Here is a 25,446-nt window from a genome sequence, read left to right on the forward strand (position 1 = left end):
TCCAATCAAACATCGGAAAATCTTAGCCCGTAAGTGGTATGGGCATGCAAGACTTGGAAAAGTCCTTGCCTCCTTGGACATATTCTGAATCCATTTTTCTAATTCAATAAAACTATTAAAATGAATTGGTATTCCTAAAACACATTCATATGACCCCTTAGTTCGGTTGTCATTTTAGTGGAAAAATAGACATTCCAACCAACGAATTAATATCGTACGCATACTTCATCTTTTCCGAAACGACTGGAAATTAACGCGTCAATTGTCCTTACTTGTTGTCGTATCTCCTTTTTACATGTAGGCTATAGCATCCACCCACCCAACCCATTCCATCAAGCTGATTGGAAAAGTCTGGACCCAATTTCCTACGGCAGACGAAGACTTGTAAAGGTCTCCGGGTCAATGCAACTTGCACAAAAATAAAAATTGACGCTGATTTCACTTCCTCTGTTGTCCAACAGATGTTACCGCCAAAATATAATTGCTTCATCAATTTAGATATTTAAAGCATTTCCATTGGATAAAAAAAAATATTGATAGTATATTAATTTATGGTTGAGTTCCAATAAATTGACAAGTAAGAAAAAATATCTTGAGGAATCTTTGAAGGTGGAATAATCTACCCTTATAAAAAGGAAAAAAAAGAAATATCTATACAAAACGACATTCACACCACATCAATTTTAATTTTTTTTTTTTAAAGAAAAAATACTTTTTGTGTTCTCAAGACAGTCCAATTAGTAGTGAAAAATTTTTTTTGTTCATTTAATTTTAGATTTTTCGACTCTAAAGAAGAATTTTTAATCAAGAATTAGGCAATCTCTCTTAATTGTTTTCTCAAAAGTTAAAATCCAATCAAAAGCATTCAACTTTTGCTATTCAGAAAGATTCCCAGACCTTGAGAAAATGGGAAATGGTTCTTATAATATTAAATTGATCAAAATTTATAAAATACTTTGTATTGACAACTTCACAGTTATTTTCCGGATTGCTAATGGCTCACAGCTATTCTCTGATCAACCATAGAGGAACCAATAATTTAAACCTTCCACACAAATTATTATCAAATCTTCAGTGCTTCCTTTCTAATAACAGAATCAATCAAATCAATCCAGAAAGATAATTCTTTGAAAAACTATAGTAAAATTATTAAAGAATATACAGAAGAAAAATTACTAAAATGAAATAGAGTAAACCGTTTGCATTGATAAATATAAACTACGATATAATTGGAAAACCCTGATGAGCTAATTCCTCTAATATTACACCATATTAAACTAAGCTAATTAATATTACACAATATTTCTTATCGGGCTCTTGGGTTGATGATCTCAGAAAATACAGCACCAGACATTACTTGCTCGGAATTGTTACTAATAAAACTTTGTTCATCACTGCTGCTTATTAATGTCATTCCACTAAGCCGAGAACCAATCACAAGTTCACTGCCGCTACTAAACAAATCGTCACTGCTATCAGCAACTGAGGACCCTTTTAGTGGACTCTCCATGTCAATGTAACTTCCAGTTTGAAGCTCGCCTTGCTTGGTAGCAGTTTCCTGCAACTGTAGTGCAAATTCAAGACCCCAGACCACGTCGCCCATTGATGGCCTGTCCATTCCATTTTCATGCAAGCAACTTACTGCTACTTCAGCAAATTTTCTCAAACAATCCGGTAAAATCTTTCCATGCAAATATGGATCCACTATTTCATCAAAGTTTCCCTTTCTATAGCTTCGCCTTGCCCATTCTGCTAAGCTCGCAGGATTATCGACCGTTGATCGATTCACTGGCGGTCTAGCAGATATCACTTCACATAAAACAACACCAAATGAATATACATCAGATTTTTCTGTTAATCTCTGAAGCCGGAAATATTCAGGATCTAAATATCCAAAACTTCCTTTCACTACGGTACTAATATGCGGCTTTGACATGCTATTGGGACCTATTTTGGATAATCCGAAGTCTGAAACCTTTGCTACCCATTTCTCATCTAGCAAAATATTTGTTGTTTTGACGTCTCGATGAATGATTGTGTTGCTGGCCCCAGAATGAAGGTAATTTAACCCCCGCGCTGCCCCAATGCATATCTCTAGTCGTTGAGTCCATGGAAGTGGAGGATTGCCGGTCTTGTAGAGATGATCGCGAAGAGTTCCTCGAGCCATGTAATCATATACAAGTATCATTTCATTATCTTCATAGCAATAGCCAATTAAAGAGACTAAATGAAGATGACGAAGCTGAGAGAGCATCTCAATCTCTGTCTTGAACTCATGTGCCCCCTGTTCAGACCCTGGATTCAGCCGTTTGATTGCAACAGTACTGGCCCCATTGTTGATTAAGCCTTTGTAGACATTACCAAAACCTCCAACGCCTATAATGAATAAATTGTCAAAGTTATTGGTAGCATCTATAATCTCGGAGAGTGAAAACCGGCGACAAATATCAGCCGGTAGAGTTGATGAGCTCTGAGTCTTGGTAGAAGAAATAGAAAATGGGCCCAACCACGAAGCAGCTCCATTACCCCTGTCCTTGACTCCAAGTCTTCTTCGCCGGCCAATCAAGAAAAGTACGAGAGAGAGTATAGCAAGGCCTGATACAGTACCACCAATAACGGCACCAATTTTTGTCCCGTTACTGCTAGAATTTGAAGACGTGGGGCGATTAGTTGGAGTAGTGTGTGCACTTGTTAAGTTCACGTCAGGATTTGGTCCGGCGAGGCTATTGTCTATATTACTCATTTTGAAGATTTCAATCCCATTCAAAATTGCATCAGAATATAAAGTCAGAGCAACCCTGGGATGCAATGCGACAGACACATTTTGAACCTTTTTGTTTCCTTGGGGTTCAATCGCTACTCCATAATCTTTGAATATAGGAAATCCATTCCCCCCACTCCATTTAATTACATCGGCACTATCTGCCGTTTGATTGTTTATGTAAATCCAAAAAACCCTGTCCTCTATTTCAGTTATTGGCGGTTGAAACTCACAAAAATGAAGTCTAAAAAGATAAGTAAAATTAGAATCAAGCTGAAACGTCCAAGTGAGATTATATTTCTCGTTAATGCTCTTGTTCATACCCATTGACCTTGCAGTTTCATACACCACGTCCGGTGCACCATAACGAGAGATATTATTGAGATCGCCATATTTAAGATGAATGGCGAAATTAGAAAGAATTGCACCTTGTTCTGCACTAGTTAAATATTCATCATCAGCTGTCCAGCTTCGAAACATTCCATTATCCTTTAGAGGTGAGACGTCACCGCCTCCAACATTTATCCGGTAGGTTACTTCTAGAGCAGTGTTGCTTCCAAGGCTGCCTAGATCGCTCCTGTCAAGAAATTTAATTCCTGGATCACCGGTTGCATTGTACAGAAGATTTGTAGGTATAGATACGATTTCAAGTCCGTTAATGAAAGCATATGCGCCAGTCATACTAGGAGTTGGACTGAACGTTACGTTCAACATCTGACCATCTTCTACATTTAAGCTGAATTCCTTAACAAAAGTGTCAAAGTTATGAGCCTGTGCATAAAGCGCGGCACTGAAGTTGCTAAGAAGAGTGAAGCCACCGGCTTTGACAGAAAAGAATGCAGTGGAGCTGCTGAAACTGACATAGGAAGCTGGGTAAAAATAGAGGCGAATAAATTTTGGCCCTGGAGTAACCGGTAACGTGTAGGTGAAATCGGACTGTGAGAGGCGTGCAGTTATATAAGGAACTTGATCGCCGGAGGTGGGATGTTTAGAAGCTGGGGATGTTATTGATGCGTTGGTTGGATCCAGGAGGGAGAATTTTGAATCGGTGTCTACAGTCCAGATTCGATCACCTTCTGCAGTTGTAGCACTAGTAGAGCCACAGTCAATAGTTATGTTGCCGATAAGAGGAGATGGTGAATCTCCGGCGGTGAGGATAGTAAGGTGGTGGAGCAAGAGAAAAAAGTAGAGAACGGCAGAGATCGATGGGATTTGCAGGTGAAGATATTTGTTATTGGTTTTTCTCATCTTGTGAGAGAAAGAAGAGAAGCGCGGGGAGGAAACAGGTGGTGGAGCATGCATAGAAGCTTTTCGTTTTTAGCTGTATAAAATATAAAAAAAAAAACCGTAAAAATGCAAGGGATTGACTTCCTTAAAGTCGCCATGAAAGGAAAGTTTTTCTAACCCGGAAAGAAAATGATAATACTTTAATCATTTCCATTTTTTTATTGTAATTATATTTATTTAGATCAAATTCATAGACTCGATATGTAAAAATTTTATGAATAACTAATGGCAAGTGTCAGCCACGTGGCAATGCGATGGCCGAAAATTCAATTTAACAGGTCAAGGGATTTTATTGTCATAAAAATGTTAGTCAGTGATGAATTAAATGTTAGGATTGATGAACTGCGTATTGAAATAGTTCATGGATCAGTGACAGAATAAATCCCTTTGGCGTTTTAAGGAATTAATCCCTTTCCCCTTTTAAAAGTTTGTTCAATAATATTAATTATTTTACTAATTATTTGTTGTTATAGTAATTATTAATTTTTCTATTAGCTATTGTTAGCTGTTTATACAACAATTTAAAGGTTTTTTCGGCAATGTTAATTTCAGCAACTGTTAGTTGTTTTATTAGCGGTTAGCTGTTATCCATTAGCTTTTCGTTGTGCTCGACAACAGTTTTTTAATTTGCTGTTAGCGTTTTAATATGTCAAAATACTAAAAGCTATTTTTAATTGATTCGATAACATAGTGTTTAAACTAGCTTAGTTTTTAGAAGTTAAGGTAGCATTTTACAGAGAGTTAATTCCTGTGACATTTAGATTTTAGCATTTTATAAAATGCTGCTAAAACAACTAACAAATAAACCCAATTAATAATTATCAAAATAATTAATTTTGTCGAATATATTATTAAGGGATATTATATTTTTATTGTGCAATTATGGAATCCACTGTTTTCAACAAGTGGCAGCTGAAGCGGACAAAAAGAGCTACAAATTAGCCAAATCAGACATAGAATTTGTGGAAATTGACCTTTTTAACCTTATTTAATGTTGTCCGATAATCAAATCTACCAATAATTTCAACTGGCCTTTTTAACCTTCATTTCTTACAGTTGCGAATTTGACGAACAACGAAGAGATTCATTAACAATTATTAAAGTATTATTCATGGACTTTTGGCCAAAGGAAGGAAAGAGGACTACTGCAAGTACTGTTTTTAGCAAATCTGATGCAAGAGAGGGAGGAGATTAGTGGTGGTGGTGGTGTGCTGCTTGTTGATTGATTGGAGGTGGTTGTTTTTGTTTGAATTGTAAAATGAACGATAGTAGGACTGCTTAGGAGGGGTAGCCATTTCACAGCTTTCGAAATCGAAACTGCGGGTTTGAAACCTGTGAAAATGGAACCAGAATTAAGGGGCTACGATCCGATTTTGATTTCAATTTTTGAGGAACTGTGAATCAGTTAGAATATGTTATAATTGGCTTTTTTTTCCAACCGGTTAGATTTGGCGGTTCGGACTAGTGGTTCCACTCGGTTCCAGCAAATTTTTTTTGAAAATATTTTTATGAAATCCTCAAATTAACCCTCCTAATAACTACAGCTAGTTTTAAGAGTATTCGTAGAAAGTTGATTTTTTGGATTTACAATAAATATCACTTTTCATTTAAAAAAACTAAATTAAGTTCAAGCCATTTTTTTTAAAAAAAATAAGTACAATCTTTTTTTAAAAATTTTTCTTAAAGTTTTTCTAAAATTATTTCATATATATTTGAATTTTAAATTTTCTAAATTTTTAATTTCATAATTATGCGATTCGTTAAAAAATCAGTCAAAAAATTGGCTGAAATTGTTACGAAACCAGAACCATAACAGTTCGGTTTCAAACCGAAACTAGAACCATCAATTTTCGATTTAATTTCAACTTTAAATTTTTTTGAATCGGAATCGTGAATTGCAGAACGATGGCCGCCCTGCTGCTTAGAGAAGGTAGTGTTGTCGTTTTGTAATGTTAAGGAGTGTTTGTTTTACGTTTACTCACAAATATTGATCATTCAAATTATAATATAAAATTATACCAACTAAATAATTTTATACCAACTAAATGAAGGTTAAGAAGGCTAATTGAAATTATTTGTAGATTTGATAATCGGGCAACATTAAATGAGGGTTAAAAAGGTCAATTCCCACAAAGTCGAAGTATGATTTAGCTAATTTGTAGCTTTTTTTTTTTTTTGTCTACTTCAGCTGCCACTTATTAAAAAAAATGGGTTTGTATAATCATATTCCCTTCGGCCAGCACTGTTAGAGACACTTAATAATAAATTTTTAAAAGTTTGTGCACTCAATTAACAGCGTTTTTTATTCAGACACTAAAATAGAAAAAAATAAAAAGTTTAGGCATGCTAAATTAGCTATCTTAATAGTTATTAGTTATTTTAGCAGTGTTTAACTGTTAACTATTTTAAATAGCGTTTCATAAAATGCTAAAGGCTCAATGTTACATGGTTTAACTTTTCATAAAACGCTATATTGACATCTAAAAATTAATTCAAACATTATGTTACCGAATGTTATCATTAATTGTTTTATTAGTTTAATTCAAAAAATAAAACAATGAGTACAATTGTCAAAGAAACTTAATCAATATTGTGAAATATTAAAAGTTAGATCGTTTAATATTTCATAAAAAAAAGTTTGCAGCGGCCTTTAGAACTATTATAAAATTTATATTAGCCAACGGTACAAGTAATAAAAAGATAGAATTTTGATTTTTTTTTTTTTTTTTATATAAAGAGGGATTACAATCTTGCGGTTGCTACCGCAGCTATCATCACGGCCATTTATTAAAGGGATCAATTGAAATTCAGACAACAAGTCAATGTCATACAACTAATAGTTTGTTATACCAAGCTCTCTCGCAAATGTATTTCCATTTGGCATAAAAGAAAATAGTAGTTAAAAAAAAGAAAAAAAAAAAAAAAGGAATGAGGAGTCTCTCTCTAGCGATGGTGGTGATTTTGGTTCTGACGAGCGGAAGCAGTTGTTTCGGAGTTATAAGTACTCCGCAGGAAATGATCAGCAACATCTCCTTTTCCATAGCAGACACCAACATGGAATTAGGGTTCATGATGGACTCGGAGATCAACAGAATGCTTGCAGTTGGTAGCACCAAACTGAAACCGGGAACTTACGATACATTAAAGCCTCCTGCACTTTTTGGTTGCGGTCAAGGCAAATCCTACTGCCTTCCTCCTCCAAATTCGAAAAAGCCTCCAGGATCGAGTCCATACCTCCGCCGGAAACCATAGAATGCAACGGTCGGATTTTAAGATGAACTCGGGATCACACCAAAGGGTATGCTGTCAATTTCTATATCTTGTTACTGTTATTATAATAATTTAAATTAGGCTCAGATTAATGTTCAAAAATTAAATTTATAAATAATTTAAATTAATACTGAGCCAAACTTATTGAGTGTATTATATTTCATCTACTTTAATCTGTTTTATGTGTACGGAGTGGTTTGATTAATTAATGTGTATACTAAGTAACAGTATTATGATTATCTCTCTTCTGTTGCAATTTGTGTGGCTGACATTCTATTTCCCATGTTTGCATAATTGACGTTACAAAAAAAAAAAAAAAAAAAAAAAAAAAATTCCGCTTCCCTATCTTTGCTGTCCATATATGTATGAGTAGTGCTTTTGGTTCATTGCATTGGCTCTCTATCTGATAAATATCCGTCCTATCTGAAAATAGATTCTTTTTAAAAAAAATTTGTTTAAGCATTCCACATATGTCTAAGATTAAATTTATTTTAAAATTCGTTTCATCTCTAGACATGTTTTTTACATGAATAAATTAACCTACGCGACATATTGTTCACCTTGACTATTTTTTAGCGTTTTGACAAAGTCAAAACTCTATGTATTAATCGTAGCTTTTGGATTTTAAGAGAATTTTTTATAAAACGTTAAATACGGTTATGTTTAGCATTTTACATTAATTAATTAAATTTTTCATATAATTATATTCGTTTTTTTTCTCTCGAATTCAACTATTTAAACAGTTAATAGCATTTTTTATCATTTAAGGTTAAATAACTAATTAAACGACTATTTTTATAGAACAATAATAATTTAAATCACTTTAAAAATAGCTATCAATTAAAATTTAATAGCTAAAAGATAATAAAATAACTAACAGTTATTAAAATAATTAATATTATTACCAAATAACTTGATCGGAGTATTTGTTATTATTAAGTTAATTATCTACCAAATGTTGACCACTAAATAATGCACGAGTACTTGGAAAAAATGAAGGATTTGTTTTATGTTTGTTGGTTGGAAATACGGGCATCCTTGAATCGAACGAGGCAGAGTTTCTAACCATTATCGAAGTTGTTGAGGTATTTTATCTTTCAAATTTCAAGAACGATCCTATAATTTTTGAATCTAACTCTAGAAATGTTATTCTACAAATATTTTTATTGTAATAAAATAAAGTTTTAGAATTAAAATAATATATATATTTTATAGTACATAATACCATATAGGTTTTGATTAAATATTATTTTTTGTGTGTAAATGATAAAACATATTTATTTTTAAATACTTCTCAATATAAATATTTAAATAAAAAACAAAACTATCATAAGTAAAAATACAATTTATTTTCTAAAATTTTCAATTAAAATCAATAAAAAATTTTAAAATCAGTACAACACGTGGGGTCACCACTGGTTATACAATAATTACAAAGTCACTGTTCGAACAGACAAGTGATTGACTCGTGCCACATTGTGTTGCAAAGGGATAGTAATGTAATTCATAATTAATTATTCCTTATTGATGTATTTTAAAATTAGGAATAAAGTCTAATTTAATCTTTAAATTTGTTTAGCGTGATTAAAAGAATCATATTTGACCCACCTTTTAGGCTAATTTAATTTTTAAATTTGTATAAAATGATTAAAAAAATATGATTTTATTTTTTAGGTCAATTTAATCCCTAAATTTATTTAAAATAATTTAAAAATCATATTTAATATTTTGAGTCAATTTAACCATTGTCTCACTCCTCCATTCTCCACCCTCTAATTCTTACCTTCCAAAAAAAATCCTCTAATAATAATCCTCCTCCCAATTAAAATTAGTATTACAAAATGATATTTTTCCCATAGAATGATAGCCTATTTGATATTTATGTATAGAGATTTATAATTTTAATGAGTGATCTAAATAATTAATATCCAACGCTTTTTTTTTTTTTAATATTGAGGAGGGATTCGAATCGAAATTTTTATTGACAAGTCGTACATACACTTACCATTAGATTATGACTTAGTGTACATTTAATATAAGTATTTGAACAAAATAAATTTATAAATTCTAAAAATTTTTAATGAGTAAAGATATAAGAATAAAAAAATAAATTAAAATTATATATATATATATATATATATATATATATATATATATAAATATGAATTAAAACTGCTACTGATATGTTTGGCAATTAGATTATCAATTTTAAAAAAGATAAAAATAGTAACATTTTTAAAAATATTTTTTAATCTCATACGCGGGAATAAATAAGTATGTATCCTTCAAAAATTAGGCAGTAGCAATTGAATCCGAATAAAACCAGAAGTTACAATATTTAATATTTTCTTAAAAAACGTTGCAATTCTTTCAACAATTTTTTTAGTATTTAGACGTGAGTCGGTCAAAAAAGGCAATCATATCTGAGAGAATATTTAAAATGACAAGATTGACCTTTGGGAATTCGTGTAGAGTGAGAAAAAAAAATCTCTCTCTCATCTCTCGCCCTAACTCCATCTTCTTCTCATATCCTTTATGTCGATGATGATCCTCTACTCTACTACCTCCATCGGCTTTTTCCACCACTGCACCTTCTCTACCACCTTCCTTTCCTTCGTCCATAATATTTTTTTTAGCTCTCGACGATGGTTTTAGCTGCATCTTCGTTGCAAACCCCTTTGTCCACCTAAACACAATATGAATGTCGATGAATTTGTTATTCAAATTGGGTAGAAATTAAGATTGAAGCGCACAATATGAATATTAATGAAATTAAGTTTGCATATCCATTTTTATTGCTAGTCATATATACCCAACTGTAAATTTTTTTTTTCTTAGCATTTGGGTATGATTGTCATATATGCATTTAATGTTTGGAATGTAATTTTTTTTTTTTAAATTGAGGTATTCGATCTCTTGGTTGAAATTGTTTTAGATCTTGTTTTCATTAACTGTGTTGAAGTATGTGGATAATCCTACATTGGATAAATACAAACTAAGTAAATGACATATAATGAGAAGGTGAATCAATTAAAATGGCTTAGGTCATTTTGTATTAAAGATAAGCTAAACTCGTACTTGAATTTGATTAATTTGCTCATAGGGCCTAAATTTTTAACAAGCTGCATATACTTTGGTAAAAGCTCTTAAAACAGACGAAATAATTAAATTATTGGATGGAAAAAACGATAACTAATTTGTATATTTGATCAAAACTAATGGATAATTCTCCTATATTATTTTTTAGTAACAATTTTTCCAAAAATAATATAAAATCAAATTTGTTTGCTATTTTTTTAGTGTAGCAAATAGTATTTACCAATTTGTTAAATTTTCACAATATATAACATTTTGCTTTGAAAATTCATATCACAGTCTTTTGGTGAATAAGTTTGAAACTACACCATTTGGTTATATTTATATATTTTATACTTAATTTAAGAAATTTGCCTAAGCGATCTATTTTTAACAAACATCAGAGCTTCCATCTAAAAGTTAACAATTTGAAGCTAACACCATCTCATCAAAGTCTAGCAATCCTTAACTTTAGACACGTTCGTTTTTTCTTAAGAAGGCAAGTCCCCCTGCCCAAAAGTCGAAAAGCCCAGCCCATCATTTTGGCCTTTCACCTAGACCAGAGTATGTAAAGGTAATGTAGCATGTAGGGTTATTCATGGTTTAGGAATATTTGTACAAAATCCAATTAATTATGACAGTTTTTAAGAAATTTAAATCGATCTAATTTATGGAAGTTATTCAAACCAAATCAATTATTATTATAAAAGAAAATAAACAAAAATTACATTAACAAATCATTTATATTTATGAATGAAAAACCACTTGCTGATTTACTATGTGTGAGACGTAAATAAAATTTTGAGTATGAGAAATTATATTATTTAACATATGTAAGATATAAATTATTGAAAAGAAGTAATTGGTCATCTGAATTTGATTTTTATATATTCTATTTGAACGGTTTTGAATACAAAATTAGAAAAAAATTTACTTTTTATTTTTTATATTTTCAAATTAAATCAAACAACTAAATTTTCAAAATTATGATATTTAATCTTTTTAAATAATTTACTGAAATTGATGAATACTCGTAATGACAAGTCCAAGTCTTTTCCCATGAAAAGTTGATAATAATTTGTTTTAAATAAAGCTAGCAGACAGGCCAAAAATCAAAAGGAAAAGCAATAACTTTTTTGCTTTACCTTGTAAACTTTAAACTTCTTTAATTTGCGTGAAACACGAAACATCTTTAATTAGTTCAACACATTACTCTTTAGTTCCCACTAACAAAAAGAAATTTAATATATATATATCTCATGATTGATCTTGATGATGAGCCATGATCTCTATCCATGTACTCTCTGAAGCCAAATCATGCTCACACGTGCTTGATGAATCCAACGACTGCTCTTTCTCACGTGGCAATGACTTGTATGCAAATACTGCATAAAATAAACCTTTAAGCCTACGTAAAGAAGGTGGTCTCTTAATAAAACCTCTTGGCCTATCACTTAGAAACTTCAAACCTTCCGTTTCTGATAATGGTTTTTTATGCCAAAATGCTGGGCATGACTTTACTGAATAACCACTGTTATTACCGCTTCCACGTAGCGAAATTTCCTCTCTTTCACACCCATCAAACATGATTCCCTCCTCCGCAGCAGCATCGGCATTTTCCTGCAGCTTCAATGCCAACTCAAGCTTTTGCAACACTTTGGCCATTGTAGGTCTTTCATTTCTATTCTCGCGCAAACACTTGACTGCAATCGTCTGATAGACCTTCAAACATGCTGGCGCTATTTCACCCGTTAGATTAGGGTCAATAATTTGATCAAGCGTTCCATCTTTAACATGTTGTCTGGCCCACAGAACCAAACTATGCTGCTCTTCTTCCAGCCTTATGTCTACTGCTGGTCTAGCACATAGTACTTCAAATAGTAATACTCCAAAGCTAAACACATCAGATTTTACACTCAAGTGGTTAGTGAAATAGTAAGAAGGATCTAAATACCCAAATGTACCCTTTACATCGGTGGTTACGTGGCTCATAGATAAGCTTGTAGGGCCCAATCTCGACAGTCCAAAATCAGAAACTTTTGGGACCCAATTTTCATCAAGTAAAATGTTAGTGCTTTTGATATCACGATGGATTATGACACTATGCTCCGCACCTGCATGAAGATATTTTATTCCACGAGCAGCTGCAATGCAAATCTCTAGCCTTTGTTTCCATGGGAGCGGAGGATTATGAGTATGATAAAGATGAGCACGGAGGGTTCCGTGGGCCATGTACTCGTAAACGAGGACCATGAGCCGTTGATCATTGCAGTAACCGATCAGAGACACAAGATGAGGATGACGGAGCTTCGAAAGCATCTCAATCTCTGTCCAGAACTCTTTAGATCCTTGGCTTGAGTTAGGTTTAAGAGCTTTAATAGCTACTGGTGTGGTTTTTTCACTGTCCAAGTAACCTTTGAATACTCTACCAAATCCTCCATCTCCGATTAGAAGATCTCTGTCGAAGTTGTTGGTGGCGTTTCTTATCTCTTCAGCTGTAAAACGGCGGCAAATTCCTTCCGGCACGGGATTCATGTTCTCTTCACTGTGTCTTTTCCTTTTACAATAAAAGAAAACTGTGAAGCAGATAAGAAATAATAAAACAATTGTACCTAGTGCACCTCCAGTAAGGGCAAGTATCTCTGCACTCATTTTCATGGAATTTCTGGGCTTGCTTGTCTGGTTAAGAGCAGAAACTGTAAATCTAGTAAGGGTAGTTAAGTGAGTGGTGGTGGAATTGGAAACTAATGAGACATTAGGGCATTGGAGAGCAAAGGAATCCTTGTTTCACTTTTTTTCTAAGTCTTCTATGGCAGCTAGACGCGTTCATGGTTGGTTTGATTTGGTTCTGTAACAGAGCAACATTGCTTGGAAATTATTGGACAAGACAGGGCTAAAGATATACTTCTTACATAAAATTAAAAGAAAAAAGGGGACTTTGATTCCTGGAAAAGTTGCTTTTGACTCTCACTAAGAAATAAGAACTAGTGTGAGAACTATGGCGCACACCCTTGAACTGAATGGTTTAGTAAGAAATTAATGTAAATGAGATTATTCATTTAATAAATAAATTTATAATTTCAATTATTGAAGGGAAAGAAAATAATTTAGAAAACAAAATCTTAAAATACGTATGTACTATTACTTCTATCTAATTTATTTAATCAAACAATTAAGCTCACTTTAACAATTATTCCAAGTCATTCTTTATAGTTTTAGAAGAGACCAGCAGCATCATCTTTAGGAAAAATTGTGTTTTATAATTAAAGTCTTCTCCTTTCTTTTATCTTATGAATGGTCGACACGAGGCAGCTTTATTTGCATTGCCACTCCAAATTATCTCCTTCGCTTTTGGTAAAAGCACGACAATTATTAGTCATGTTGTTCTCTATATTATCACTTGATAAAGAAACCAGAATCGTTCATATTTCCACAGATAAATAAGCCTGGAACTTCTTTTTTTTTCCCTTAGCTTTTATCTCTTATGTGGCTGTCGTTCGATCTTTTTATTCATTTAATTAAACTCAATTTTATTGACATTTATTGCCGACAAAGAAAGTGTTTTGCTTTTCATTTAACATTGCTCTACATGCTTTCTGTTCTTTTACATATAAATAATATATATTTATATATATAAATTCAAGCAAAGATATTGCGATAAATAAATTCAAGTTATATATAGGAGATATTATTCGTTTATATCTATATATTGACTCATCTATATACCAATACAATAAATAATTGTTTAAAAAACTTTTATAACTTAACTTAGTGGAAAGTGGATATAATAGATTCATGTTCGAATCCCCTTCCAATATTAAAAAAGAGAAAAAATACGACTCTTTTGTCTTATTTTTTTATGTCTCTACTAATATTCTCCTGCCCTTATAATTAATTATTATTGCATAACGTTAATAAAATGTATTCATTTAAATCTTGCCACATTAATTGTATAGACAATCTCTGCAGTTATATTCATTAATATGTTTTTACAAAATAAAAAAAAAAACTCCAGTGTTATGGCATTGTAACCACAATGGTGACTTCCATGCATGAGAATTTTCATTTTTTTTTCTTGTGGAGGCCAAATTCAAAATGTAGGTGTTAAGATTACAATATCCCAAAGTGGTTTTTAATTATACATGTGAAATATTAAAATTTTAAACTCAGTTTCAAAAACCGGATGGAAGTTTCCCCTTATTTAGAAACAGGAGAAAATATATTGACGGAATAATATTTTCCTTCAATATTTCACTGCCATTTGATATTAAAATCAATAGAATGATCCATGCATAGGACAAACTAATAAGGGTATGTTCAGCAAAATTACTTAAAAAAATCTGGCATTTTACAGCACAAAATCACACATTATTTATGATTCTGATTATTTTCTTAACAATTTCAAATACTCATTAACCATTCTACAGAAACTAAAACGGAAATGCATTAAGAGCTGATGGTATCAGAGAAGCTATCAGACGAAATACTGGGAAAATTATCAGTTTCAAACTCAGACCAACCATATATATTTGCACGTAGAGAAGGATGAATTAGTACTTGGGGATATGAATGTTCACCTCCAGGATTCATTTTTTCCTTCTCAGAATCTGCAGTTTGTTGCAACTCCAATGCAAACTCAAGATTTTCTATTACATCATCCATACAAAGTCTTTGAATACCTGTACGACGCACACAATTCGCTGCAATCTCCACATATTTATTAAGACACTCTGGAAATATTTTTCCTCTTAATTTAGGATCAATTATTTGATGAATGGTTCCATTTTGGATGCAGTTTCGCGCCCAATCGATTAAACTTACCTCTTCTTTATTCAACTGCATGTTGGTTACTGGTCGAGCACATAATACTTCAAACAACACAACACCAAATGAGTAAACATCAGATTTTTCTGTTAATTGGCGGCTAAAATAATATTCTGGATCCAAATACCCAAATGTACCTGCTGCATCAGTGCTAACTGCATAAATATTTACCACGGATTTTGACAATCCAAAATCTGAAACTTTGGCAACACAATTTTCATCTAACAAAATGTTAGAAGTCTTTATATCTCGATGTATTATGGTATGTGAATCGCCAGCATGAAGATAATGAAGTACGCGTGCTACTGCAATGCAAATCTCTAGCCTTTGTTTCCATGGGAGTGGAGGATTATGACTATGATAAAGATGATCACGGAGAGTTCCGTGGGCCATGTACTCGTAAACGAGGACCATGAGCCGTTGATCATTGCAGTAACCTATCAGAGATACGAGATGAGGATGACAGAGCTTCGAAAGCATCTCAATCTCTGCCCAGAACTGTTCAGATACTAGGCTTGAGTATGGTTTAAGAGCTTTAATAGCTACTGGTGTGGTTTTTTCACTGTCCAAGTAACCTTTGAATATTCTACCAAATCCTCCCTCTCCGATTAGGAGATCTCTGTCGAAGTTGTTGGTGGCATTTCTTATCTCTTTAGCTGTAAAACGGCGGCAAATGGCTTCCGGCATGGGATTCATGTGCTCTTCACTGCTTCTTTTCCTTTTGCAATAAAAGAAAACTGTGAAGCAGATAAGAAATAATAAAACGATTGTACCTAGTGCAGCTCCAGTAAGGGTAAGTATCTCTGCATTCATTTTCATGGAATTTCTTGGCTTGCTTGTCTGGTTAAGAGCAGAAAATTTAAATTTAATAAGAATGGTTAAGTGAGTGGTGGAATTGGAAAATGGAGAAACTAATAAGACGTCAGGGCGTTGGAGTCCTTGTTTGATGGAAATTCTCACCAAATTAAATATGAATTAGAGAATAATTAATTTTAACAACTGAAAAAAAATACTAAATTATCTTTCTTTTTTTTTTTTTTCTAAATGAAAATATATAATTTTTCAAGGTTGAGCAATCCTTACTTAACCCTTATGTTTTTGTTCAAGGTGGAGCCCAGGCTCATGCCTTTGGGCTGCAAAGCCTGGCCCATCATATCACCCTTAATTTACCTTTTTTTTTTTTTTTTGTAAGATTTAATTTACTTTCCTGATTACAACCATCTAATTCATTTATTTAAACAATTAATAAGCTTGACCTTAAATAATTATTCCAAGTCATTCTTTACAGTTTCAGAAAGAGACCAGCACCATCATTTTCAGGTGTCCACACATAGCATTACAACTTTGATTTATAATTTAAGTGTTTTCTGTGCTTAATATGCCTTTTCTTTTCTTTTATCTTATGCATGATCCACATGAGGCTGCTTTATTTGCATTGCTACACCAATTATCTCCTTCTGTTTTTTTCTTAGAAAAAATATCCAATGATCTCCTCCACTCTTCGTAAAAGCGCGATATTTTTTTTTTTAGATTCATATGAGTAATGATTGCTACTTTACAATAAGGAACGCGACGCTCGGTAAGAAGCCTATACTACCCGACTTTGGCATTATGATTATTTTCTTAACAATTCCTACTATTTCAAATACGCATTAATCATTCTAGACAAATTAAGACAGAACCATTAAGCAAACAACACAGACACACTTTCCAATTACAAAAATCACAAGACAGGAAACCAATATTTCTAGTTCCTTGAAGAGTTGATGGTATCGGAGAAGCCATGGCTAGACGTTAAGCTAGCAGACAACATACTGGGAAAAGTCTGTCCAGTAGTAGTATCTGTATCAGTATCAAGATCCATTAACCCACTTGCATTACTTGAATCCAACTCAGACCCACCAAATATATTTGCATATCGAGAAGGATGAAATGATACTTTAGGATATAAACATTCACCTCCAGGATTCACTTTTTCTTTCTCAGAATCTGCAGCTTGCTGCAACTCCATTGCGAACTGAAGCCTCTCCATTACATCATGCATAGAAGGTCTATCAATACTCTGATCACGCACACAGCTCTCTGCAATTTCTACAAATTTATTAAAACACTCTGGATATATTTTTCCTACTAATTCAGGATCAATTATTTGATGAATATTCCCATTTTGGATGCATTTTCGCGCCCAATTGACTAAATTCACCTCATCTTCATCCAAATTGCGGTTGACTACTTTCCGAGCACATAGTACTTCAAATAATACAACACCAAATGAGTACACATCAGATTTTTCTGTTAATTGATGGCGTCGAGCATATTCAGGATCCAAATATCCCCATGTACCCTTTACTACAGTACTAATTGCAGAATTGTTTACACCAATTTTTGACAATCCAAAATCTGAGACTTTAGCAACCCAATTTTCATCTAACAAAATGTTAGTAGTCTTTATATCTCGATGAATTATAGTGTGTGAAGCACCAGCATGAAGGTAATGAAAACCCCGCGCAGCTCCAATGCATATCTCAAGCCTTTGCTTCCATTCAAGTGGTTTCTTGTTATTTTCATAGAGATGGTCTCGAAGAGTACCATTGATCATATAATCATAAACTAGTATCATTTCACCTCCATCGATACAATATCCTATTAAAGATACAAGATTGACATGGCGGAGTTGGGAGAGCATTTCTATCTCTGTCTTGAATTCGCGAGCACCCTGTCGAGACTCTCGATTCAAGCGCTTGACTGCAAGAGTCGTAGCTCCATTATCAAAATTAGCTCTATAAACATTTCCAAATCCACCTGAACCAATTATCAAACTCCCATCAAAATCATTTGTTGCTTCTTTAATCTCTTCTAGTGAAAAATGGCGGCATAGTTCTTGCGGTAGTGAGGAAGAAGCTGTTGTCCTTGATGATTTACCTTTGTAAGATTTCAACCGCAAACAATAGCTTAATGATTTATAATAAGCTCCATGATGATGCTTTCTCTTCCTCAGTTGCCAAGCAACTAAACAACCCAACAAAGAAATTATTATCAAACCACCACCAAATGCAAGGAACAGTACCTTTTTAGTATTGGACTTGCTGGTTGTTGTTGATGGTGGCTGGCTGGCCGGCGCTATGTTAGTTGTTGGAGAGACAGACACAACAGGATTAGGTCCGGCAAGATTACCGTTAGAATCATTCAACTTGAAAACTTCAAGCCCATTCAAGAAAGAATCAGCGGACATACTAGAAGAATTCGGCCTTAAAGTTATTAAAAGGATATAATCATCTGCAACCTCTCCTTTCTCCTTCCCAGTTGCGAATATATAGTCATTATATATAGGAGTCAACACACCACCGCTTGATTCAATAACATCAAAACCCAGATTCGCCGTCTGATTGTCGACATAGACATTGAATCGTCTCATGTTAATTTCAACATCTTCATTAAATTCACAAAAATGAAGCCTTACAAGGTACTTGAATCCTCGATCAACTGGTAAAATCCAAGTCAAATTAGTATCACCGATTCTCATTCCCCGATCTGTCAAGTAAACATCAACGGGTGCTATATAAGCTGGAATTCTTGAATAATTAAGAGAAAGACCCAAACCATCATCGACAAGGCCTCTGTCATTTGAGAAAATGGTATCAACATCCCATAATCTATACATGCCAGTATCACTCGTAGACGGAACGGTGCTTGCTCCAACATTTAATCTATAAATATTTTCTAATGCAGTGTCATTACCCACATAAAACTTTTCTCTTTCGCCGATGAATTGAAGACCTTTAATCTCTGGTGGCGTATGGTAAAGATTAGCAGGCATGGATAAAATCTCAATTCCATTAATAAAAGCATAGGAATTGAAAGATGGAGAAAAAGTTAAATTCAGTTGTTGATTCTCTCCGACGTGTAAGCAGAATTCTTTAAAGAAAGTCTCTTGCCCGTTAGAAGAATAAAGAGAGGCACTGAAGTTCTTGAGTAAAGTGAAAGGTCCTGTTTTGACGTCAAAGAAGTCCTTAGACTTGTTAAATCCGCCTTGATAATTAGATGGGTAGAAGAAGAGGCGGATAAATTTTTGACCAGCAGTAACAGGGAATGTATAAGTGAATTGGGATTGAGAGATGCGAGCTGTCATATAAGGAACAGACGCGACAGAGCTGCCTTGCCTAAGAGCGATGGCGGATACTGATTTGGTGGAATTGGAATGGTCTACAGGGCCAAATTTGGAGTTTAAATCACCAGTCCATTTGCGGCCATCACCTGTGGTTGTTTGGCCTGAAGAGCCACAATTGGAAAGGATTATGTCAGTTGGAACGTAAGGAGGTTTAGAAATGGCGATTTTGATGTGTTGCAGTAAAAGAATGAAGAGAAAGGAGGAGATAGGTTTGGGAAATGAATGGATATCCATGGACATGCGCGAACAATCTAACAGCAAATAGCTAGTCCTGAAGATTGGATTAGATTGATGAACTCGTGAATTTGAACTACTGATAATAATATTGTTCAATTCATCATCTTCAAACTGCAAAGGTATCTATTAAAAGCTAGTAGATTGGCCCCATACCCAGGTATTCCAGTCAATTTCCAATTAGTGTGATCGCAAAACCAATTTAAGTTCAAAAGTAGACTTCGGCAGACCTCTATTCATTGTTGATATTGTAACATGTGAAAGCAAATTCACTTATTGACTATTATAGTGTAAACCTGAAACTTTGTTCAAAAAGTGGCCTTCTCTTTTCTTTTCTTTTTTTTTTTAACTACTAATTATTTTTAAACAAAAAGCAAATCGATATCTCCGTGGAATTGACTACCTACATTTTTTTTAATATAATACTACATCCGTTCTCTTACTTTAAAGAAAATAGAACAAACTTTAGTATTAAAGAAATAGTTCAACATAAATTTTTATCTATTTTTTGTCAATAATACCTCTAATTAGCTTTAAATGTATGATTAATAATCAGAAAAACAACTCATTACTAGAGTATTTCTAAGGTTGCATTTGTTAGTCAAAATCTTTTAGAATTACAAGAGTCTTCTCAACTTCAAATTCAGTAAATTTACATTGTTTTCAAAAATAGGGCACTAGTAAGCAGAAATGACGAACTCATCTTCTTGATACTATGAAAGAAGGACATTGAGTTTGTTCGCTAAGACAAAAATTTGTGCGCATATTAGTAAGGTGCAATGTCAATTTAAAGGCAATTTTTGGCGATAGGATACAACAATATAAATCCGTGACAATTTATGAAAACTTTCTAAGAAAAAATAGTCATATTCATGTCACATGTGTAAAGTTGAGCAAACTTCTTTTGCCATAAAGACTTTTTTATTATTAACGCACAACAATTAAAATATGTGGTCATATTAGGATACCTCGCTGATCCAATACTCTTATTCGGGCTCAAATTTGTAAAATTGAGCACATTTCTACTAAACAGCTCATAAATGTAGCAATTACTCATGCTTTGGAAACATAAGTTCATTAATTGCCCAACCCACATTTTGTTTGCCACTATCTTGTTAATTGAACCCAAATAAAGGCAGTAATAAGGGTTATTGAAGGGCATTTTAGACTTTTTTTTTTGGTATCCTTTCCAAAATTTTCATTTATGATAAAATTCTCTATATAAAATAAATATCGAAAATGGAAATTTTCTCTAAAATAAGAGAACTGAGAGATTACGTTAGGATATCATAATAATTTCAAACTAACATAATAATACATGAAGAATAGGGTCCTTTTCCGGAGATTAGATATTAAGCAATACTGTTATAACTAAAGTAATAGTATAATAAAGTTTGTTCATCTAATAAGAAATCTAATGAAAATGAAAAACTAAAAAGTAAATTTGAAAATTTTTAGATCTAATAAGTAAATTTGAAATTTGTAGGTTGCTGCAAAAAAGGAAAAAAAAAGATTTACATATGGTGAAGATCACAAATAACTCGGCACAAGATGAACATAAACCATAAGAAAATAACAAAAATATAAATAATATAGATTGATAATTTATTTAATAAAAATTTAAATTTACAAAAGAAAAAGAGAAAAGAGGGAGGAGCTGTCACTTTTGATTCTTGTATTTTATTGAAAAAGAAAATAATTTTAATAAAGAAGAAGGAGAAAAGAAAAGAGAGAGCTGCTGCGATTTTTTATTTAAACTTGTAAATTCACTATTTATATAAATGAATATATAAAAGTTGAAGCTTGCTTATATATATGTGGCGATTTTATGTTGACATTATACTGTGAGTTTATTGTTGAAGTGGCATCATATCTTTTTTTTTTTTTTTTTTTAGATTTTTTAGTGATTTAGTATATTTGTCTGCCATTAAAAAAGGGATTAGCTTGTGTTCTTAATTTTCCATCTTCTTCTTTGCTGCGCCATAAGAACATTATTTCAGTATATTAGACTTTGTTGAGAAGAGACTGGCAAGTTGTGGTTAAACATGTCTATAGAGAGGATATTGGTGTTGCTGATGCATTGGCCTCCTCTGCTCTTCTTTTGGATAGAGGCCTGCATGTGATTCAAGATCCTCCCTGTAGCATCAGATTTGAAAATATGTTTCAGGAAAATAATTTATTTTCTTTTATTTAATCTCAATTTAAAACTGATAAATTGTGGTGTTCATAGTAATAGCAGTGGTGATCGTGATTAGTACATGGTGATTATTGATGATTGATGATGATACCTACCCATGAATCAATGTATTAACATTATATAAAGTTATAATTTCAATTTTCAAAAAATATTTTTCTCTTTTTGAAAAATTTTAAAATGACTTATAATTATTTTATGACAATAAACTTATAGAAATGTTTTTATCTTACAAAGTTGTCTAAAAACTTCCAAAAGTATACAACTTTGTATATATGAAATAATTCAAAAAATTATATTTTTTAAACAATTCTTACAGTTAGTAATTCTTTCATTTTCAAATTGTAGCATTAATTAACATTTAATTATATTTAAAAAAAAACATTTAATTATCAATTACACAAATCTTTAAAAATTAAAACGTTTTAATAATAGTGGGACTAATGAGCAACCAAAATACATATAATTCACAAATGCCATCAAAATTAGCAACCAAAAGCATAAGTTCTTTATTCTTCTGCCGAAAACTGACATACGTTGCCCACTGAAGTAAGAAGAAACGCATTCTTGATCAGACAATAACATGACAACAATGGGATTGGAAAAAAAAAAAAAAAAGAGGAGAAAAAGAGACAGAACAGCGATGATTGAACGGCAGAAATAAAGCAGATGATCTAACGGTAGCATTCGTCATCTATTTATAGCATTCGTCATCTCTTTTATGTGGTTTGTAAGGAGGGCAATTGCAATTCCTATATGAACGACCTTTTTTACATACAGGTACCGAAGTTGGAGTGTATGTATATCCAGCAAATGAATTCCCACCCTCTTGAAGCATCCGGCTTATGTCAGAATCCAGCAAAAACTCCACCTCCAAATCGTCGGCGATGAGGCAGTCGTCGAGGTTTCCATCGTCGCAACTGAAAGAGGTGTTTCTACTGCTTATCTTGTAATCAAGAAATGCAGCTCTGCAACTATTATTGGTGCTGGAAAATATTAACAGCACCAACAATAATACAAGAAGAGTATTATTATTATTATTAACACCCATTTCTTTTCCAACTCTTATCCTCTCTCCGCTCATTTCTTGTCACCTTACACTCAGTATGTGTATATATAGACTCATGGAGGAGTGGACTTACAAATATGACCCGATGCACTAAAACCTAGAAGTGAAATAATTGTTCTACAAGTTCTTTTCTTCAAAAAAAGAAAAAGGGAAAATGCAATTATATTTTAGAAAATGTGAAATAATTGTTATAATTCTCATCACATTAAAATATGTTTATTAAATCAAAATTAAATTTATCAAACAATTTATATAAAATTGATCCTGTCAATTAAGAATTTTAATGCACATTTTATACTTGAATTTATTCAAATTCAATTAAAAAATTGATCTAATAAATATTATTTTTGATATACTAACAATTTTTAGCTATTTATTTAGGATATAGGGTTCCTTAAATATAATGATTAGAAGATAGAATTTGGGCGTTGAAATTCCTAATTAATGCTATAATCTTAAATTCTTTACCTCTTATTGTTAACATAAATTAATTATTTAAAAGCTTTTTGTAAAGATGGTGAGAAGAGGTCCACAAAATTCATGCTTTATTCGAAAATCCAAATTGAAGGCTCAGTTTTCCTTTTTTTTTTTTTTTTTGTCTTTAAATGAGTAAAAGCACAGTCCACAATCCACATGGTGCTCTTTCTATTTGCTATCCATTAATTAACTAAAAAGCAAAAGCAAAAGCAAATTCCACACTTACACTTTTTTTTTTTTTTTTTTTTTTTTTTTTTGAAAGTAGTAGTGAGTGCGTCAATTTTTTTAATATTGGGAGGTGCATTTTTGCCTCTTCACTCAATGATTGATGCTATTAGTGCGTCCCTTTCTTTTTGACTGCGTTGGGCCTTGTTTGGTTTTTCGTCAAATAAAATATTTTTTTCACTTTTTGCAACATTTGTGATTTATAAATTAAAAAAACATATATATCATTTACCATAAATTGTTATACGTTTAGAAATTTAATCAAAGATTAAGGTTATAAAATTGTTATACAATTGCAAAAGAAGTGGTAGTGCTCATTCTTTGGAACTAAAAGAAGGCAAATGAAAAAGAAAAGCCATGGAATCGATCTGCCACTGTCACTGATGTTCCAACATTTCTTTTGTAAAGTTGTCAGAAATTCGTTGCCTCTAAATAAAAAATTTTGAAAATTTTGAAATTACTATTTTGTCATTCTATTTTGCAAAAATATACTAATTTTTCATCATGTTTTTTCAACGGTTACCCTGCTTTGTAGTTGATTTTTATACTTTGGTGAACTTTGGTGAATATATAATATATATATACATAGGGACAATCCCAAACCTTGCAGGTTAAAATGTAAATCAACTTCAGAGATCCACGAGTATAAAAAAATTAGAATTCAAGTAGTTATACGATTAAATGTGAAATTCAAGAAAATACAAAGTCATTTTTAAGATTCAAGAGGCCATATAATACTTTTATAGATTATATAGTTACACTTGTCATAAAGTTAATTTTTAAATTTAGAGTACTAAAAAATTTTTTGTCAAAATTCGAGAATTAAATTATGTATTCAGCCTATTTGTAACAGTTTTGTATCGTATATTTTCTATTTAATTAATAAAAAAACTACACATATAAAGAGAAATATTATCTGAATTAAAATTTTTATTTGTGAAAACTTGTGAAACAAAATCCTAATTGGAAAAGAAAAATCGAGATTGGCTGAGGGAAGATAAGGTTTGTTCCCCATGAGCGTGATTCATGTGAAATATATTTCGTTTGGCAACTTTAATAAAGTTACATTAAAAATACTTTATCCCTTCGAAAAAAATTATTGGAGGTTATTCTATCCAATATTATTACAATTATCTTATAATTTGCATTATCACACACACACACATATATATATATATTGTAATCTTTGTTTAATATTTGAATTATTTTAATTTAATGGTATCAATACAGAGATAGTATATTGATTTTTAATATGAAAAATGAAATTGAAATTAGAATCGATAAATCAAAATCAAAGAACATAAGGATTAAACTATAATTGAACCAAATTATGGTTTGTTTTCTAATTTTGGTTCCTAAATCATTTAGTTTCGGTTTTGATTTCAATTTCAAATTTGAGAAGAACTGAACAACAATTTTAATTTTCAGTCTTGTTGAGAATTGGGTCAGAACCGAAATGCACAACCTCAAGAAAAAATGTTTAGAGCTATGAATTGTCAATATTAATCATTGGCAATTTTATAGAGTTAATTAAGTTTCTTTTATTTAGAAATGAAAGAAAGCAAATAATCAAAGAAAAAATAAATAAATTTCACATTAAACAATATAGTTTCTTAATTCATTCATTATTTTGTTCTCTAATTTAAAGAAATTTTAATTTTCTCGGTTCATTAGAAAAATAGTACATATTTTTCTTTTCTTTTTTTTTTTTCCATCCTTTCCAAATGAGAAAAAATAATTTCTCTTAATATTTTCTATGGATATTTTCTTTCTTAATATTTAATATCTTAAAGATTATATTTGAATTTGGTTTATATTAATGATGTGAGTAATATTTTGGATGAAGCTCTTATTTATTGTAA

General features: G+C 32.0%; 1 protein-coding gene and 1 pseudogene across 1 annotated transcript; both read right to left on the reverse strand.

The window, feature by feature from the left end:
* Window positions 1–1,176: 1,176 nt before the first annotated feature.
* On the reverse strand, window positions 1,177–4,138 carry LOC119371295 (receptor-like protein kinase FERONIA pseudogene; annotated as a pseudogene).
* Window positions 4,139–11,503: 7,365 nt separating this feature from the next.
* LOC105644180 (putative receptor-like protein kinase At5g39000) lies at window positions 11,504–19,928 on the reverse strand. Its single transcript, XM_012229454.4, has 3 exons — window positions 18,285–19,928; window positions 15,430–15,438; window positions 11,504–13,033 (listed from the first exon to the last, which is right to left on the reverse strand). Exons 1-3 carry the CDS (start codon window positions 19,623–19,625, stop codon window positions 11,651–11,653), a joined length of 2,733 nt encoding a protein of 910 aa, XP_012084844.2. The 5' UTR covers window positions 19,626–19,928; the 3' UTR covers window positions 11,504–11,650.
* Window positions 19,929–25,446: the final 5,518 nt, after the last annotated feature.

This window comes from Jatropha curcas, chromosome 4 (genome assembly GCF_041381405.1).
Source record: "Jatropha curcas cultivar XTBG-Jc1 chromosome 4, XTBG_Jcur_1.0, whole genome shotgun sequence".
NCBI classification, from domain to species: Eukaryota; Viridiplantae; Streptophyta; class Magnoliopsida; order Malpighiales; family Euphorbiaceae; genus Jatropha; species Jatropha curcas.

Bases quoted from the DNA above. Each gene is read 5' to 3' on its own strand.
- LOC105644180 (XM_012229454.4), bottom strand. From the start codon at position 19,625: ATGTCCATGGATATCCATTCATTTCCCAAACCTATCTCCTCCTTTCTC.